A 15,721-nucleotide genomic window follows, 5' to 3' on the forward strand; every position below is an offset into this window, starting at 1 on the left:
TTTGCAGAACATGTAATCTTTGAGGGAAAATCCCCGCGCACCGCGCCGTGCGCTAGCTGCGGCTAGCACCATGTGACAGAAGGGGGCGCTACTATTGGAGAACTTCACAACATCATCACGCTGTGTCGGAGTGACGTACTGGGGATTTCCTGGATATCATCGTGTAGCTTGGACTCTCGTCTTTGCGGAAAAAAACAGCTCGATTCTATTATTTATGGATCGGAAGATATCCGTGGGTATCTCTGACGGTTAAGCAGGACTGCATTACAAAGTGTCTATTGGAAAGCTGATGTTCAATTCTGAAGATGAAGCTCGTTGTCTCCGAATGTTCCAGACATATTACTTTGATTTACTTTGACTTGCACTATGAGAAGACAAATTCCTAAAAATGACTGAAGAAATGTCTTTTATTGCTAATAGCGTCGGAGCTTTGGCACACAGGGGCACAAATCTGCGCTAAATCAAATGTTGAATGGCTTTGGCGCCCAGAGTTTAATCACATCGAGCCATTTCTTATGTCAATTGAGTGAACGTGTCTCGAAATAAAACAAATTCATGTGTTGAGACAATAAGCTTCATCTCCCGAATGGAACACCAGCTTTCCAATAAACACACCTCTTAAAAATTATGTTCTGCTCCTCCTCGTACTTTGTTACGTAATCAATTTCTCCTGTTTCTCATTCCTCCAATCCGTGCGGTTTCGGTGATTTATAATTCGGGACCTCCCACTCCAAACCCTCACGGCTTCTATTTCTGCTCTGGGGCCAGACGCGGCGGTGAAGCCTCGACTCTCCCCGAGGACGAACCCCGGGCCAACATCCCGTCTGGTCCCACCAGCAGCTTAGACCCGTGAATGCTCCTGCTGCTGCTGAAGTGGAGCTTTAATACAATGGACTGGCAAAGACGAAGAGTGAAAGGAGACGTAATGGATGCTTTAAGTCGAGTTAGGGGGAAAGCGAGAGTACAATTTTCTCATCAAGGGGAAATGTTGGTTAGGAGTATGTAGCCTTCTGTGTTATTAATATGTCTTCAGATAATAATAAATAGGTCATAAAAACATATTACAGAAAAATATATGTATTATGAAAGCACACAACCGATACAGACCTGAATGTTTTCCACTCCAGGGACATAAAATCTGACGTCTGATCCAAACAACACGCTTTTTCTGCCAATGATTTGGTTTAAAGTCCATTATTAAACGGATCTTCACAATGTAAGCAGGACGCTCCATTGACTTGAATGGGATTTTCCAACTTTCATTATTACTACCGGTCATTATTTTCTGAAAGAAGACCTCTGAAAAAAATAATGACCGCTGCCAATGGCGACAGAGTTCATGCTTGTAATACGATTGTTAAGTGGTGCGAGTAACTACAAAAAAAACCTCTTCAATACCACAATCAATATTTCTGAAACTCAACAGAGAGTTACTGAACATACTTATTTCTCAGGCCCATTAGCAAAAAATGCTGAACCTCCTGCTATAAAAGTAATATTTACCAAACAAATCGCTACATCCGGGTTTAGCGGAGAGAAATGCTAACGTCCGAGTCGGCGCAGAAGCTACGCTAACACCAGAAGTAGCGACTTTAGTAAATATTACTTTTTTTAGCAGTAGGTGCGGCATTTCTGGCTAATGAGTCTGAGAAATAAGTATGTTCAGTAACTCTGTTGAGTTCCAGAAATATTGATTGTGGTACTGAAGAGTTTTTTGTAGTTTCTCGCACATCTGCCGGTCTATGCAAACCCGGAAGTAGAGCAGTGACGTCAACACTTAACAAACGTGTACAGGTCTTTCATATCACCCTGCAACTAGTAGCAGAGGACACTATCTCTGTCCCCGTCCCTGCGAGAGAAGTTGGGAGAATCTCTCATGAAGTTAACAGGAGCCCGACTATCAATTTTCCCCCGAGATTCACCACCATTCCTCCTCTCCAACTTCCACTAAGTAGCTAGGCTAGCAATAAGTAGCTAGCCTTGCTGCTACTAGCCTAGCCACACTGCCTGAAATCATATCAAACGTTGCCAAGCAAAGCACACAACTTTTGGGAACTATTTGCCGCGGAAATCATGAAATAAACCTTTCGGTCTTCATAAAAGTGTATGAAGTTTATGTTGTGTGTGTTCAGTTGGGAAATAGCCAAATAATGAGCCGGATAATGTATAGAACGCTGGTCATTATCAGGAAAATAAGTACCTTCAGGGCAAAACAAACCGGTTCGCTCTGTCTGGTACTTATTTTCCCGTTCTATACATTATCCCTTACTTAATCGTGCAGGCTATGAGTCTTATTGCCTGGTCTGGGAATCAAACCCCAAAACTCAGTGTAAGGTGACTGCGCTAAACTTTGAACCGCTGGGCAGCAGAATGGAGGAGGAAAGGAATAATAACCTAGATTAGTGACCCAAAAGTGGGTCGCGGAGCCATTTTCAGTGGGTCACGAGCCTATTCCAGGAACATTTAAAAAAAATATTTTCCATCTGAAACCGCATGGAAAGGAGTCTGTTAAATGAATGTTATTGGGTTGTTTTGATGATTGGGTTGATTTTGATGATTAATTTCAGGCTTAAAGGCAAATCTACTGCTTGTCCAATAAAACATGTGTAGAAAATACGATATTTCGATAAATGACTAATTCGATTTTTTGGGGGGTAGTGGCTTGTCATACGACTTGAGAGCCAAAGATCTACATCATTGGATAATAGTGGTTCAGTCGACTGAAGAACAGTTTTATCCACCAGGCTATCAGGAAGCTGAACTCCCTCCCTTCCTTGCCCTCCCTTTGCTTCCATATGAATTGACAATAACATGTTTTGAATCTTATGGAAAGAAATCGCTGTAATGAGACAGAGACAGGGCCGTTCAGGGTTTAGAGTTGGCTTGGAGCTCCCTATGCAGGAAGTATAGGGAATTACACAGGATAGAAGCGCTTTCACTTTCAGCTAACAGCTAACAGCAAGCTAACAAACCGTTGGTGCCTTGATTTCAACACTTTGAGCACAGAACTGGTCCCATGGTGGATAAGCGGCTTAAATGTGGACGGTTTTGTGTTCCCTCCATGTGATACAATAGAATAATACAGATCGGAGCAACCATAGGGAGCAGGAGAACTGAATAAAGTGAAAAGGAACAACCTTTCAACATGGATAAAAGCTTAAAACAAATGATTCTTTAAATATTGTGACTTTTTTGTGACTATTTGGAGCTACCTCACATTGTCCATTTGCGTTTTTTTTTTTCCCTCTCTTTGTCAATGCAAACAGAAACAGTTACTGGCCAAAAACAATGTATATCCTGTCAGTGGGTTGCCATGCCCGGAGCCTGCCGTAATTTGTCTCGACTTGTATTCACGTTGTTGTCCGGGGCCATTTTTTCTCACGCTCAACTAGCCTCATTTACTCTTGCCTTTTCAGACTGAAGTGACATCTATTTCTTTGGATAAAGCCCTGAATTTGTCCGCGGCGGTGAATGTGCGGAAAAAAAAGGCCCTTTTGTACAATGGCCTGTCAGGGAGCTGCGTTACCACGGAAACCTTTGGAGAGGTGAAGGGGAGGACAGCCAAGGAGGCAATCGTCTTGGCCCGAAAACCTCAGGTAAATCCCCAATAAGGCGCCGCAATTTAAACAGCCTGAGCCTTTGAAAAATAACTCTTCCGCTGGAATGAAAAGAATCGCTGTTGCCACTTTTGCCTTGCCACTTTATCTAATGCGTTTCAATTTGTTCGGGTCATCTCCGCCTCGCCGAGATAAGTTGAGGCTACAGCGTCGCTTCGGTGTCAAAGTCGAGCTAATGCGTTTGCCAAATCTGCTCCTTCGAAAAGTGTTAAAGAGACAGTGAGGGTTATGTTGGAGGCACGCTGGTGGGAAATAGATATCCTCGATTCAGGCCACTGTGGACAAAGATATGTGGAAACTTTTGTAAAGGGTGAACGCTCTTTCACCTTGTATAAAGACCAAAGTTGTGAAAGCAAAAGTGTGAACTGTCAACCAAAGTGTAGATTGGAAAAATCAAATCAAACAAAGGCGAACTGACAAAGAGAAATATAGCAATTTACATTTACTCCGTGAATAGTGAGCCAAATAAAGAAGATAATGTAATGGATGGTGAAATTACCCTCATAACAAAACAATAATGAAGCCGTTGTTAATTAAAAGAAGCAAATACGCTCTTTATATACGCAGGGTTGTCATTAAAGTCTAGCATGATATCAGGGTCGACACAAATCACCGTGCTGAAAATAACTATGGAAGACGCAAATCAATGCAGACGCAAGTTATGAAAACAAACGCGTGACTCATCGGGCATATTTCAGCTCAATTAAGTGCTAAACAACGATATAATAATAATGCATTAGTTCAAATTAGCACTCAAAGTTGCTTTATGATGTGATGGATTACTTGTTTATGCCGTTCGCTGGAGTAGACGAAGCAAGTCCAAGAAGTTTTATTCAGTCTTTTTTAAACTAGCTAAACATCTGAACAACAATTCAAATCCATCATCTCCCACCATTGGAAAAAGGAAAACCACATAATGGATTAAAAACAGTCACTGGATAAAGGAGGCAATATCGTAAATGGGATGAAGAGGCTATTTTGCTTCTGTACACCTTGGATGCCGTATTGAAGAAGTCAGACTGCAAAGGTCATTCTAACCAAAACATGTGCATCCAGATGCCTAGACACATTACATGACTATTCCTCAGACCTTCAAGTTGTAGCACTCATTCATTTTGGCCCAGGAGTTTTATCATTTGGAAAGTTGACCTTCTAAGTCCGATGTTGTAAGATCGGTCCCACCTGATGACAATCTCTTTTCGCATGGGCTGCCACATACATTATCTACGTCTACTTCATCTCCACAGTCAGCAAATCTGTCTAATTTATCTGCATTTTCACACATATCCACTAGATTTTTGACTCTACAAACCTGAACTCATAGGGTTGTTCAACGTCAAACAGTATCTCTCTGTTACACACTCAGCAATGAATGGAAAGCACAAAAGTTCTTTCCTATTTCCATTCTTCTGATAATATTTAGTATATTTTCAAGGGATTGGACTTTTGTTTCGATGAATTCTGATGAATTAATTACATGATCACACTTTACTTTAGCAAAACCTTTTCCTGCAAGTTGTTGCCAAGGGACAAACACGGCGTAAAGAAAAGATCATTCTCTAGTGTCTTGAGGCAGCACAAAATAATCAAACTGCTATTGTCTTGGAAGTGTTTGAAATGATCACACATCTCTTAAAGTAAGTCAAATGTACGCAATACAAAGAAGCATCGGAAATATACCTCTAAAAGATTAATACAACCCCTAAATAAATGATACTAGGCCATAAAAACAATAATATTTTCATGACAATACATCTCAAACAGCCGCCCAGACTCCCAGTGCACAACTGTGAGAGTCTGCTATTAATCAATATTATTTTCTGATGGTCCAAATGCCCACCCGATTACCAACCAAGCCACTGCCTTCAAGCACAACTTTGAGACAACTATAAATGCATTTTACAGAAACAGAAAGCCGACTTCACAGACCAAGACCACAGCGAACAACCAACACAGCAGCGAACATCACATAAATATCAAAAACAAGTCCTACCTCCATGATGCACGTCCCAGGCGGCGCGCTCTCCTTGACGGACGCGTTGTAGAAGTTCTTGTCAAAAGCCGGTTCGTTGTCGTTAATATCCTGCAGGACGATGTTGACGACAGCGGAGGACGAAAGCGCCGGTTTGCCTCCGTCCGTTGCCATGACCGTCACGCTCGGATTGGGATTCTTTTCGTAATCCAACTGCGTGAGCGTGGTTATAATCCCGGTTACGGAGTCTATGCTGAACCAGCTGGAGTAGCCGTCCGGGTCTCGCACGATGCTGTAGGCGATGTCTCCGTTCGAACCTTGGTCTTTGTCCCGCGCCGTTACTTGCAAAACAAAGCTGCCCGGGAAGACGACTTCGGGTATGACTTGGCGATAGACGGGCTGGTCGAACAAGGGAGGGTTATCGTTGACGTCTACGACCTGGATGGTGAAGGAGGATTCGGCTCGGAGGGGTGGGGTTCCCGCATCGGTCGCCGTAACCCGAAGTTCATACACGTCTCGCTCTTCTCTATCCAGAATCTGATCAACGCAAATCAGGTAGATGATGCTATCCTTGGTCGTCAACGCGAACTTGCCATCCCCGCCTTCGAGGGAGACGTTGACGTTGGCGTACTCCCCGTAATCTGGGTCGGTGACGGAAATCCTGGCGACGTACTGGCCCGGTTGAGCGCCTTCCGATATCCGCGGGGAGCCGTCCTCGCTAAGGAAGATGATGGTCATGGTGGGCTGGTTGTCGTTGTAGTCGCGGACGTGTATGGTCACGAAGGCGTTCGTCACCTCCGGGTGGGTCGAGTTGTCTTGCGCCTGCACCACCAGCTCGTGGACTCTTCTCATTTCGAAATCGAGCGCTTTGTTCAGAGTGATGATGCCGGTTTGCGGGTTCACGACGAAATACCGGTCCGGGTCGCTTTGGCGTCTGTTGATTTCGTACAACACCACGCCGTTGCTTCCTTCGTCGGCGTCTGTTGCAAACACCTGTAAGATGTTGCTTCCCGGTTGGAGGTTCTCCGATATGATCGCGTGGTACCGGCTTTGGTTGAAAACGGGGGCGTTGTCGTTGATGTCTTGAACCGTGATATCCAAAAACATCTGATCAGTCCTTTTCGGGAAACCGCCATCGAACGCTTCCAAGGATAGAGTGTACGTGGAGCGTTTTTCTCTGTCCAGAATTGCGTTGACAACCAAGTCCAGATAGAGAACCTCGTTGCTTCCCCTTCTTGTTTCTAAGGTGAACGCTTGCGCCACGTTGCCATCTTTGACGAGGTAACCTTGCGTCGTGAGCTGGCCCTGATCCGCGTCAAGCGCCGGCTCGATTGGAAACCTCGTCCCGATCGCCGTCTGTTCCGGGATCGTAAAGCTCGCGCGTTTCTTCTGGAACGTCGGCGCGTGATCGTTTATGTCATTCACTTTGATCGTGACCTCCACCGTCACGCCCGTCATCGTCACTGCGATGAAATTGTACCGATCTCTGAGCTCCCGATCGAGGACTTTGGCGGTTTTGATAATCCCGGTGCTCTCATCGATGTCCAAGTCCGCGCTGACGCCTGTGCCCTCGTGGTCCGAAATGAAGTACAAGGAGGCGGTGACTCCCGTCGGCAGTCCCGCGCTGATGTCGCCCACGATCGTACCCGCCGGCTGCTCCTCGTCCAGCTGCAGCTCGAGGGTTGCCGAGGCGACTGGTGCGTTGAGCGTTAACATCTCCAGAACCGCGTAGACCAGCAGGATCCGACATCTTCTCCACAAGCATCGATGCGAGGGAGCCATCATCCCACACGCCTTGGCAGCTCTCTTCAAATCAGGTGCTTTATTTTCACAACCTGGAACAACAGGAAAAAGGAAATCTGTGTTAGATATAAGCAACTTTTTATGTATTTTTGTACTTTATTCCTGTGCAAGTCATACTATTTTGAAGTGTGCATGTAAGCTAAATCCTTTGACAGGTTGTATTTTGTTATATCGACTAATTTACATGTTCTTAAGTAAGTCTTGGAAGTAATGGACTCTGTGCTTAACTTCAAATCATAACAAGAAGTGACTTCCTGTTTCAATCCAGCACGCCAAAATAAAAGCACACAGCTCGGCTCATTGATTAGTTCACCAAGTACTTACAACATTACAAGAGTATAATTAAATACACACATTTTAAGTGTTTTGTCTGTTAATAGTTAGGCAGAAAGAAAGTTGAACTAATGAACTGCTGACGGTGCTTTTATATTTGAAGTTATGCACAAAGTCAATTGCACACAGTACTTTTTACTTCTAGATGAGCAGTACTTTTTTCCAGTAAATCAGTCGGATGCTGTTTTGGTAAAACCTAAAAACACATAAAAATTCTCGCATCAGAGATTTCCATATTGAGTATGGCTTTGTATCCAACAAAAGCTTCAATGTTGGGAAATACAATGTAAAAGTTTCCGTTTCTTCAGCTATATCCTAAAACTATTTACATGATCTGTTCTTACATAAATCAAATTTTTACAACTATTTGGATACTTTTACTTCTGCTTGTGTAAAAGCAGTTCAAAAGTTTGTGGGATGTGAAGCTACTATCTGAACCTGGGTTGCCTTAAACTGTATATGAGGAGGACATTACTTTCACGTGGCCTTTCCTCATTGACATTTACATTCTATTCAATTAAAGCACTGAACTTTCCTTGGGACTAAAAAGGACTTGATTGTGAGCAGGTTCTGTGATTGTGGAAAGAGCGAGACCCTACAAATGTCTTCTTCTGAAAAAATGAAGAGGCAACAAGAGCCCAAAACCTGCAGCACAGTGGAGGCGTCACTAGAGGCACTACAGGAAACAAAAGTAAACTCTAACGATGCTAAATACTGTCAACTCTCTGGCATAAAAGTGACAGTAAACCTTTGTTCTAAGGCCCCTGTACAAAGTCAAGCTGAGGACCAAACGATATTTTATCAATCCAGAGAATCTTCTATATGAGCCCAGCGTTTTGGGGGTCTGTAAACGAAGATTTTCCAAACTAGGTCCCAGAGTGGAAAGATCTCAAAACGCTGTTTACGTCTCCGCAACTTTCACTAAAACGATGACATCACAGCTCCAGAGTCTGTGATCCATAATCTACTGACCTTATAATGAGTTTGTCATGGATCTATGATGGTTTTACTCCGCTCCTCTTTGCTCCACTGCAGTCCACAAGCCACAGGTGACAAGTAGAAAAACACGAGTCAGTCTGTGTTTTTGGACTGACAGTAAAAGTCACTGACAGGTTTTTCTGCTTTAGTCCCGTTACTTCTGAAGAATAAACTCTCCTCCTTGTCTCTTCTGTAGATCCTAAATCCTTGTATCAGTTTCATTTACATTCCACAATAGTTTAGTGCGCATGCACCTCATCTCATCTTGTTCTATTATCTGTGTTAGCGTCACAGCGCCTCACACAGGTCTGGAAGATGAACTGCCCCGTTTTCACAGACCTGAGTCGACCGATGTGGACGCACACATTTACTGAGCTGCTTCAGGCTTACAAAGAAAGTTTCTGAAAACACAAGTGTTTTGTCTTAGTGTGGATATAGCCTAAAAGTGCATAATCACATCCTAAAATACCACACAAGCTGCAATAAACGTGAAATATAATGTAAGTTTTACAAAGAAAAGGGGGGGGGGGGGGGGCTCTAAAATCCTGCACTGTCACTCAAAAAGCTGTTAATTCATGTCAGATTTGCCGTCATGCACGAGCTTAATATAGAGACTGTAGTTACACATAAGACCTGAGGTGGCAGTAGTGAGTATAAAAAATGACCGACTTTAACCCCTTTAAACATAATGTATTATTTATTTAGTAATTGTGAATAAATCAATATTACATTCAGTCAAATGGATACACACTACTACAAATGTTGCCAGTGCGATTCCAAGTCATTCGAGGGCGATTTTTCGACACGCACGATTGATACGTCCCATTGCGAGCCTCAGCAGCGCCGCGTCTCCAGTTCCCGAACGTGACGTCACAAACATTTCACCGATTAAAACAAGCATTTATGAAACATGCACAAAAACACCGAACCATTAAGCAAATATTTAACAACTCTACAGGTCCACGTCTTCTTATATCGAGAATCTGACAGCAGCACATTTGTAAAAGGAGCTATTATTCACGAAAAGGTGGGTAGTTCCCTAAAGAAAAACATCAAACTGCCTCAAAGACTTTCGCATATGTATCACAGGCCGTGGCCCAAACCGCGGCACGGACTCCACTCCTGCTCATTTTCTCCTTCACGTCTAAGTTCAGCTAATAAGTCAACACCTTGTTCCACCTACATACCTCGGCTAAAGAAACAAGACGACCGCACGGCACGGCTCAACAGCTCAACACAGCGCGTCCATAGCTGTCACTATTCAACCTTAATTAAAAAGGGGGGCTGCCAATGTAACCAATGTGTTAACCGCAGCTCTGCGCCGGGGCGGCTGGAAGTCAGTCAAACTCAAGCCGAGCTGCGCGGTCTGGCCGGGCTGTAACTAAATATATGATTGTGGTCGCTGTTATTGAAAGTAATGCAGCTAATAGCATGAGTGTAACAGCGCCGCTTTAGTGCGTGTGTGGAAATCAGCAACTTTTACATGTCCTTTGTCTAGTAGTGATACGATTTTAGAAAAAAATATCTAACTAAGATGTCCGTGGAAGCTCTCAGTCGTACAGGGGTTGTCCATCTTCAATCCAGCACAAACTAGGGGTCATTAGGACGCTCAGACATAGGGCTAAAGAGGTGCCCACCGGTGCAGAGGGTAAGAACAAAGAGGAGCATCACGTCCAGAGAGCTCTCTCTGCCTGTGGATATCCTAACTGGTCTTTCACTAAAGCACAAAGGGCAAGAAGACCCAAAGAACAAGACAGACAAACCACAGAGCCCAGAAGAAAGGGAGTAGCGGTGCCGTATGTAGCTGGGGTCTCAGAGAAACTCCACTGAATCTTCAGGCAGCACAGGATTCCAGTGTACCACAAACACAGACAAAAATCAGTTAATCCCAAAGACAAAACGCAGAGCCACAAACAAAGCAATTTGGTTTATTCTATTAGATCCAGAGAGTGCAAAGAACATTATATTGGAGAAACGCAACAAGTATTGCAGAAGAGACTTTATCAACACCGAAGAGAAAGCACTGGCGGCCCCCAGTCGGCTGTGCATCTCCACCAACCACTCCTTTGAGGACAGAGAGGTCAAGATCTTAGCAAAAGAAGCACGTTTGTTTGAACGAGGAGTAAAAGAAGCTATTTCTGTCAAGAAAGAAAATCCCTCCATGAACCGGAATGGTGGACTCAGATTTCATCTTTCTCCACTTTACTCTAATCTCCTTCACCAACAGCCGGTCACTGCCAGTCCAATGAGACGGCACATCAACCAGCAACAGCCGGGCCTACACCAAGTCCTCCCTTTTGGTCTTTATCCAGGCTGCGGGCTGAACGGAACCTTAGTTTTCGCTGACAAAGCCTTTTGGATGAGAGGCGAAACGTTCGAGACTCCAACCACTGAGTACAGAAGACAACTAGAATACCTTCATTGAAGATCTAACTAAGATGTTTTTCCCCCTCCTAGTAGGATTTGTAATTTATGAGGTTTTCGAACTAGGATTCGGTCCACAGCGCTCATTTCAAACACATCCAAGAGCAACACGTTTTTTTGAGAAGACTGAAAAATGAAATGACAAACTATTACGAGAATCTCATGCATTTTAAAACATGTTTGTCCAGGTCTAAACAACAGGGTAAGGTCCACGGAGAATGATTTTTCAGAGTTTGGGCAGCGTCTGTGACTCGCTGATGCGACCCTCACCAGAAATTTCATTTCTCTTGATTTCGACTTGATAGTCTATTTTTTTTTAAATACGATGCCACAGGTTTCCAACTGTTTTCCATTTACTTTTACAAACTAGAAACAGCAGAAGCCTTGGACTACGGTTAGCAAAGATGGTGTTTCAACACAAAAAAACAAAAGAGTGGTGTGCATTACTTGAGCACAGATATAATGATGGGGAAACTTTTTTCTCATAGAATATGAATGAAAACACAAACTTTGTTTTCACTCATGGTCACTGATGCTGTGAAGCAATTTTTTGAATAAAAAAAAAGAACTTATTTCAAATCACCAAAACAAAATAAAATACAAAAATGACCCTAAAGTTTACACACCCCAGTTCCTAATACCGTGTATTTCCCCTTTTAGCATCCATGACAGCTTGGAGTCTTTTGTGGTAGTGGTGGAGAAGGTTCTGTTTATAATCTAAGTCAGGGGTGTCAAACATACGGCCCACGGGTGTCATCCTACTCGCAAGAGTATGATAAAAAAAAAAAAAGGAAGTCTATAGCCCATTCCTGTGCAGAGTTATGAGTTTTTAAAGAATAACCAGAATGCTCATTCCAGCCACTAGGGGGCATTACATTTAAAAAAAGGAAAAAGTTCCACACGTGTCCAGCAGAGGGCACTGACATAATAAGAGCTCAGGATATGAACAACACATTATATAGCCACGTGGTAAACAGACAGGGCAGTGTTGGCTTTAATAACAGCTATACAAGTGTAAGCCGTTCTTATTAATGAAGTTACAGTCAAGTTTATTACTCATTTATTGGAAAAATGTTCTTTAATATATGTGGCCCGTGACCCAACATCAGTTTGACACCTCTGATCTAATGGCAAAGTGGCCCATTCTTCTCGGTAAAAAGCCTCCAGTTCCTCCATTTCTGGGCTGTCTTGCATGAACAGCGTGTTTGAGCTTTCCCCACAGAGGTTCAATGAGGTCAGAAGACTGAGATGGTCACTCCAGAACCTTCACTTTACTCGTCCAGAGCCACTGGTATCAGCCAAACACCTCCATATTTCACACTACGTATAGTTTACTTTTCATCAAAGGCCTATGATGACAAGTGCACCTTTAAGTGAGTGTTTGCTGTAGAAAATACTTTCAAAGGCCCAAATCTAACCCTCCAGAACGGAACCTCTGGCTCAGATAATATTGACACAAATAAGCGATCTAATACCTATTAGTACTCGAAAACGCTGGTAATACTGTCACTATTTTGTACATTTCCAGGCAGAACATTCCACTTGGTCATACATGACATAAAACTTTGGCATTTGCATAAAATTGTTCTTTACTTTGGGCAACAATAGTGAGGTCTGGCCCTTGCAGTTGTTTGGTAACCATTGAATATTGTCCGCAAACTTTTGCACCTTATTTTTCTTCTTCGTTGTGACTCAATAGATACAGACGGCATCTCTGGAATTGCCCATATATGGTCATGTTTGAAAACAGTTAAGGGGGAAAACAATTTTGAAAAAATATAAACTTTCTCTAATTATTCAAAAACTACTTTAACAAACGCTGAATTATGAATATAAGTTTCTACTAAATAATGATACAAAGACAAGGAGAGGAGCAAAGTGGTTCAACAGCCCATAAATACATGAATAACGGAGAATGCTAACATGATGCTACATGTTAGCATAGGGCTAATGCTAACAGTTATCTAGTGCTAGCTAGAACTGCCGTTTTTTCACTTCTACAGAACAATCTGCTGTGAGAAAATATCCATATGGACCCGATTTACACTTGACTTTATTTGTATGTGATAAATAAGTTCATATTGAGAAATTGTGTTTCCAAAAGAATCTATTTTCCTCCTCTGCAATGGCTGTACTATTGACTTAACATGGTTGGCACGGCAACAGTTTAAAATTGTTTACCTTTTTCTATGTCACTTCCTGTACAATAAGGGAGTTTAACTATAAAGATTCGGTTTTCCCCCTCGGCGAGGCCACGGCCCTTCTATGACGAGATGCCGTCTGTATCTATGGCATCTGCTGTCTGCGTTATAAGGCTTTTAAAATGAACAAAACACATGGATTTTGTTCAGTTGTTTTATTTAAGTACTGACCACTTTTGCGTAAGTGTTTGTCAATTGTGTTCGACGTGTTCATTAACTTGATGCTCAAAGAGGAAATGCCTCCTCTTTTGTGCAGTGACAGCATCACATGGACAAAGTGGTCGCCTATAGAGCTGGAATTAGAACTGGAGAAGTATAAAGCGTCAGGAACCGTATGTACAGATGCAAAGAAAAACAGCAAACACTCAAAGCTGCACAGTGCCAAGAGAGTTATGTAAATCCTTTTTAAAAATCAGTGGCACATTTGATGAACCGGTGTCTCTCTCATGGCAGCCTCTGGGTCTCCATCAGAACCAGGCCGGCGCTGCTTGTTTCACATCTTGGGAATGAGCCAGTTCTTACGTTGAATATTTATTCCTGTTACATTTAGTTATGCGTACTTCCAAGCACTCTTTTAAAATCATTTAAAAGATTGATCCATCCCGCTTGCGAGCCCATCTATTTTTTAACACGGGGGGAGAATTCGAGAACAGCAATGAAAGGCGAAGAAAATGTTTAAATATGAAAGCATTAACATTTAAAGTATATGCAAAATTGTGGCTTATTAACCTGCTTCAGGGCGTTCATATTTAATAATCACGTTAATAATGGTTCACACTTGTATTGTGCGTTACAAACTTTACAGGAGCGAGAACTCTGAAGTATATTGGGTCATAACCGTAAACTGTAAGACTTACGGGCCTTGGATTAAAGAGCAGGAGCGGACCATAGTGGACCATAGTGGATCATAATGGATCATAGTGGATCATAGTGGACCATAGTGGATCATAGTGGATCATAGTGGATCATAGTGGATCATAGTGGACCATAGTGGATCATAGTGGATCATAGTGGATCATAGTGGATCATAGTGGATCATAATGGATCATAGTGGATCATAGTGGACCATAGTGGATCATAGTGGATCATAATGGATCATAGTGGATCATAGTGGACCATAGTGGATCATAGTGGATCATAGTGGATCATAGTGGATCATAGTGGACCATAGTGGATCATAGTGGATCATAGTGGATCATAGTGGATCATAGTGGACCATAGTGGATCATAGTGGATCATAGTGGATCATAGTGCATCATAGTGGACCATAGTGGATCATAGTGGACCATAGTGGACCATAGTGGATCATAGTGGACCATAGTGGATCATAGTGGATCATAGTGGACCATAGTGGATCATAGTGGATCATAGTGGATCATAGTGGACCATAGTGGATCACAGTGGATCACAGTGGACCATAGTGGATCATAGTGGACCATAGTGGACCATAGTGGATCATAGTGGACCATAGTGGATCATAGTGGATCATAGTGGATCATAGTGGACCATAGTGGATCATAGTGGATAATAGTGGATCATAGTGGATCATAGTGGATCATAGTGGATCATAGTGGATCATAGTGGATCATAGTGGACCATAGTGGACCACAGTGGATCACAGTGGACCACAGTGGATCATAGTGGACCATAGTGGATCATAGTGGACCATAGTGGACCATAGTGGACCATAGTGGACCATAGTGGATCATAGTGGATCATAGTGGACCATAGTGGACCATAGTGGATCATAGTGGATCATAGTGGATCATAGTGGATCATAGTGGACCATAGTGGATCATAGTGGACCATAGTGGATCATAGTGGATCATAGTGGATCATAGTGGATCATAGTGGACCATAGTGGATCATAGTGGATCATAGTTGATAATAGTGGATCATAGTGGATCATAGTGGACCATAGTGGATCATAGTGGATCATAGTGGATCATAGTGGATCATAGTGCATCATAGTGGACCATAGTGGACCACAGTGGATCACAGTGGACCACAGTGGATCACAGTGGACCATAGTGGATCATAGTGGACCATAGTGGACCATAGTGGACCATAGTGGATCATAGTGGACCATAGTGGACCATAGTGGATCATAGTGGACCATAGTGGATCATAGTGGATCATAGTGGATCATAGTGGATCAAAGTGCATCATAGTGGATCATAGTGGACCATAGTGGATCATAGTGGACCATAGTGGACCATAGTGGACCATAGTGGACCATAGTGGACCATAGTGGACCATAGTGGATCATAGTGGACCATAGTGGATCATAGTGGATCATAGTGGACCATAGTGGACCATAGTGGATCATAGTGGATCATAGTGGATCATAGTGGACCATAGTGGATCATAGCGGATCATAGTGGACCATAGTG

The 15,721-nt window shown here is 42.9% G+C and overlaps 1 protein-coding gene across 1 annotated transcript in view; it reads right to left on the minus strand.

Moving 5' to 3' along the window:
• Window positions 1-15,721, minus strand: part of LOC306975537 (protocadherin-16-like) — a 327,999-nt gene that overhangs the window by 281,542 nt on the left and 30,736 nt on the right. Inside the window, exon 2 of the mRNA XM_079573110.1 lies at window positions 5,611-7,424. Coding sequence (XP_079429236.1) covers window positions 5,611-7,424 — 1,814 coding nt within the window. The remainder of the gene's footprint in view (window positions 1-5,610; window positions 7,425-15,721) is intronic.

Source organism: Gobius niger (genome assembly GCF_951799975.1).
Source record: "Gobius niger genome assembly, chromosome: 1".
Classification (NCBI taxonomy): Eukaryota; Metazoa; Chordata; class Actinopteri; order Gobiiformes; family Gobiidae; genus Gobius; species Gobius niger.